This window comes from Triticum urartu, chromosome 5A (genome assembly GCF_056163025.1).
Source record: "Triticum urartu cultivar PI428250 chromosome 5A, HENAU_Tu73, whole genome shotgun sequence".
In the NCBI taxonomy this organism is placed as follows: Eukaryota; Viridiplantae; Streptophyta; class Magnoliopsida; order Poales; family Poaceae; genus Triticum; species Triticum urartu.
In genome coordinates this window covers 115,450,838-115,455,365 of record NC_141877.1, presented here as the reverse complement: position 1 = coordinate 115,455,365, position 4,528 = coordinate 115,450,838, and the positions used below count along the sequence as shown (strand labels likewise).

Sequence of the window (4,528 nt, the reverse complement as noted above, 5' to 3'; positions counted from 1 at the left end):
GAATTTTTTGCGAGGGGCCAATAGACATGAGTTTACAACCTATAAAAAATTTCACATATAAATTTGAAATACGCATAGAGAAATAAAATAGAGAAATCTAACATGAATAATGTCACAAAAGACAAAAGCAAAAAAGACACAATTCACATCTGGATTTACCTTTTTTATGTTTCACTTTTTATTTCAAATATGGTCCAAATTTTTTAGGAGTTGTAGACATAGGTCTTGTCCTGGGAACATTCATTTTTTTGGAACTTTTTGAATCATTTAAATTATTATTTTTAAATGAAAGCATGTGAGAGTTGGTATCACTAGATACTTTCACATCTTCCCACGGGGAGAATATCTAGTGCACAGTGCTTGTGATGCACCAAACTCCCGTAGTATGTTTTAAAATGTTTAAAAAATTCTAAAACCATAGCATATTTACATAACATCAACGTATCATGTCACAAATTTTCAAATCAAAATTTGAAACATACCTGGAAAAACAAAAATGATAAATTCAACACTGAATAGTATACAAAATAAGTTGGGCTTTAGATTTGGCCCATTATCATTGATGCCAAATTTGTCAATTTGTATCTTGGGCAATGTTCTGAATTTTGATATGAAATTTTATGAAAATATACATTGATGATGTGTCAACGTGATATAGAATTTTGTTTCCTGTTCTTCAAACATATTAAAATGTACTACGAACATCTGGTGCACCGACATGTGGTGCACCGATAACACCACAAAGACAGACGCACCGGATGCGTTCCCCTTCCCACGACACCAGCCCCGCTGCATTGATCATTTGGCACAACTAGGAAGCTGCTGCTTTCTCTCAAAAAAGCAAAAGCAAAAGCAAAAGGTAGCTAGCTGCTGCTACTCAGCTTCTCCACGCGACTCAGCCCGAGCGACAAGCCTCGCCTACAAAAGTAGTAGAAACCAGCAGCTCCTCTCTCTTCCCTCCCTCTCAAGTCACAAGCTAGCTAGTAGCTGTAGCTGCCATGGCCAAGCATCTCGCCTTCGTCCTCCTCGTCCTTGCCGCCCTAGCCGCCTTCTCGTCGGCGACCAAGCTGACCATCCACAACCTCTGCCCGCACCCGGTCTGGCCGCTCGTCACCCCCAACGCCGGCCTTCCCTCCATCTCCGACAATGCTGCGCGCCTCGACACCAACGCGATTCTCTCCCTCACCTTTCCGTCCACCTTCTGGGCAGGCCGCGTCGCGGCCCGCACCGGCTGCGACGACGGAACGTTGCCGCCGCGCGGGTGCTTCACGGGCGACGCGCCGCCATCCACCGTCGCGCAGATCACGGTCCACGACAGCGGGAACCTGGACCTCGCCGCGTACAGCGTCAGTCTCGTAAACGGGTTCAACGTGCCGATGGTGTTGAGTCCGCAGGCCGGCGGCGGGCAGTGTCCGGCGCTCGGCTGCGCCGTGGACCTCAACTGCGACTGCCCTCCGGACAACCGGGCCGCCGAAGGCACCGCGTGCCACGGGCCCGCGGGGTACTTCAAGAACCGTTGCCCGCTCACGAGGACGACGTCGACCGACGTGGAGCCCGTGCCGCAGAGCTGCCGCGCGCCCGGTGAGCTCAAGATCGTCCTCTGCCAGTCGTCCATGCTCGCCGCGGCGGCGGAGGATACCGACATGGTCATCCGCACTGTCGTCGCCGACAACTAGAGCACAGAGCTTCCGTGTCGTATGTCCTTCTGGCTTTGCCGTACTTCTACGCCATGCACGATCCGTCGTAGAGTTAAGAGTTCGTAAGCGTTAATTAATGCCCTGTTCGGACATCCATCAGATGCGTGAAATTAGAGGAGTTACGGAGCACCTAATTTCCAACTCCAGTATTTAGTCTATAACTCTGCCGGCTCCGTGGAGCCGGGTCTAGGAGGGGAGGGACTCCGAACACTCCTAAATAGCCAGTTTTCATACAAATGTCACAGTTTGAATGTTTTTTTTATGAACTCTAGAACTTGGAACAATTGTTGTACGGTATTTTCAATGTGTAAAAACATATGTGTAAGGTGGTCAACCAACCGATGCTATATTTGTAAGAACATCTCCAACAGTCGCGCTCGAAATTTTGGGGTTTTAGTGCGCGCGCAACCGCTCGGGAGCTCCAGCGGAGGCGTCATAACCGCGCGCGGCAAAAAGATTTCAGCGCGTGTTCCGAAACGCCATCTCGCGCCGTTTATTTCCTGGCCCGCTCCTGCACGCGGCACACTCTCTGCCGCGCCGCACCCTCTCCGCCGCGCCGCTTCCGCCCCGCCCGCGCAGTCAACCCCTCACCCCTTCCTACTCCCGCGACCCCTCCGCCATCGCCACAAACCCTAGCGCGGGGAGTTTTTGCTTCGCCTCCGCCAGTGCTCTTCCAAGCACCGGCATCGCGCACGGCCTTTTCATGCCGCCACGGACGACCTCGGCGGCGGGTGATGTCGCATCGGCGCCCACCGTGAAGCCACGTGCCCCCTCTCGAAGCTCCCAAATGCGGTGCGGGCGAAAAAGGGCAAGGTGTCCGCGAAGAAGAACAAGGTGGCGGACGGCTCCTTGATAACCCATAAGTATAGGGGATTGCAACAGTTTTCGAGGGTGGAGTATTCAACCCGAATTTATAGATTCGACACAAGGGAAGCCAAAGAATATTTGAAGGTATTAGCAGCTGAGTTGTCAATTCAACCACACCTGAAGATTAATTATCTGCAACAAGTAATCAGTAGCAAAGTAATATGATAGTTTTGATAGTCGTGACAGCAGCAATCGTGATGGTAACGATGATAGCAGTAATTTTGTAGCAAGTGTAGCAGTGATGGTAGCAGTAGTAACTTAGCAAGAACAATATGAGATAAATCCGTAGGCATTGGATCGCTGACTTGTTGGATGATATTCATCATGAGACAGTTATAACCTAGGGCGATACGGCACTAGCTCCAGTTCGTCAATATAATATAGGCATGTATTCCGTAAATAGTCATACGTGCTTATGGAAAGAATTTGCATGACATCTTTTGTCCTACCCTCCCGTGACAGCGGGGTCCATATTGAAAACTAAGGAATATTACGGCCTTCTTTTAATAGAGAGCTAGAACAAAGCATTAACACATAGTGAATACACGAACTCCTCAAACTATGGTCATCACCGGGAGTGGTCCCGACTATTGTCACTCCGGGGTTACCGGATCATAACACGTAGTAGGTGACTATAACTTGCAAGATCGGATCTAGAACATGGATATAATGGTGATAACATAAAGGGTTCAAATCTGAAATCATGGCACCCGGGCCCAAAGTGACAAGCATTAAGCATGGCAAAGTCGTAGCAACATTAATCTAAGAACATAGTGGATACTAGGGATCAAGCCCTAACAAAACTAACTCGATTACATGATGAATCTCATCCAACTCCTCACCGACCAGCGAGCCTATGAAGGAATTACTCACTCTCGGTGGGGAGCATTATGTAATTGGCGATGGAGAAGGGTTGGTGATGACGAAGAACGAAGACCCCCCTCTCCGGAGCCTCAAACGGATTACAGATCTGGCCTTGCGATGAAGAACGGGAGGTGACGGCGGCTCTGTCTCATGGATCGCGATAATTCTTTCTCCCTGATTTTTTTCTGAAAAAATAGGATTTTATAGCGTCGGTGTCAGGGTCTGCGGGGCCACTAGGTGGGGACAACCCACCTGGGCGCGCCAGAAGAGTGGGGCACGCACTGGTTGTGCCCACCCAGGTGCCCCTCTCCGGTGGATCTTGGCTCCAAAAATTCTTATTTATTGCATTAAACTTCCTCGCAAAGTTTCATTCCATTCTGATAACTTTTGTTTCTGCACAAAAACAACACCATGGTAGTTCTGCTGAAAACAACATTAGTCCGGGGTTAGTTTCATTCAAATTATGCAAATTAGAGTCCAAAACAAGAGGAAAAGCGTTAGCAAAAGTAGATACGTTGGAGACATATCAGCTCCCCGGCCAAGCTTAAACCTTTGCTTGTCCTCAAGCAATTCAGTTGATAAACTGAAAGTGAAAAAGAAAAAAAATTTGCAAACCCTTTTGCTCTTGTTTGCATAAATAAGCTTAAACAGCACCCAGGTTTTCAGCCAACATTATAACTAACTATGCCGACAATAACTCTTAAAGATTATATTAACTCATATCAATGACATAATCAGCTAGCGAGCAATAATAAGATTTCTCAAACGGCAACACGTTGTGAAAACAATCATGATATAATATGACTATAGTGATATCTCGCTAGCCCTTTCCGAGATAGCAAAACTGTGACGCCCAGGTAATCATGCTACAGTAACCTCTACTAATGATGCCACGTCACCGAGGTCACTGTTGTTAATCTCGCGTTAATTCAAATCCCGATCAAATTCAAATTTATAATAAAGGCAAACATCAAAAGTTTTCAAATGTTAAAACTAAAATGTTCGAAATGCGACAAATAAATCCTAAGTAATTATGGTGGAGGAACCACATTTTTGTAAAAGGTTTAAATACGCTAAAATGATTCAAACAATAGCAAAAA

At 47.0% G+C, this 4,528-nt stretch overlaps 1 protein-coding gene across 1 annotated transcript; it reads left to right on the top strand.

Annotated features, from left to right (window-relative positions):
• Positions 1–922: 922 nt before the first annotated feature.
• On the top strand, positions 923–2,044 carry LOC125555717 (osmotin-like protein). Its single transcript, XM_048718577.2, has one exon. The coding sequence runs from the start codon at positions 999–1,001 to the stop codon at positions 1,674–1,676; it is 678 nt and encodes a 225-aa protein (XP_048574534.1). The 5' UTR covers positions 923–998; the 3' UTR covers positions 1,677–2,044.
• The last annotated feature ends 2,484 nt before the right edge of the window (positions 2,045–4,528 follow it).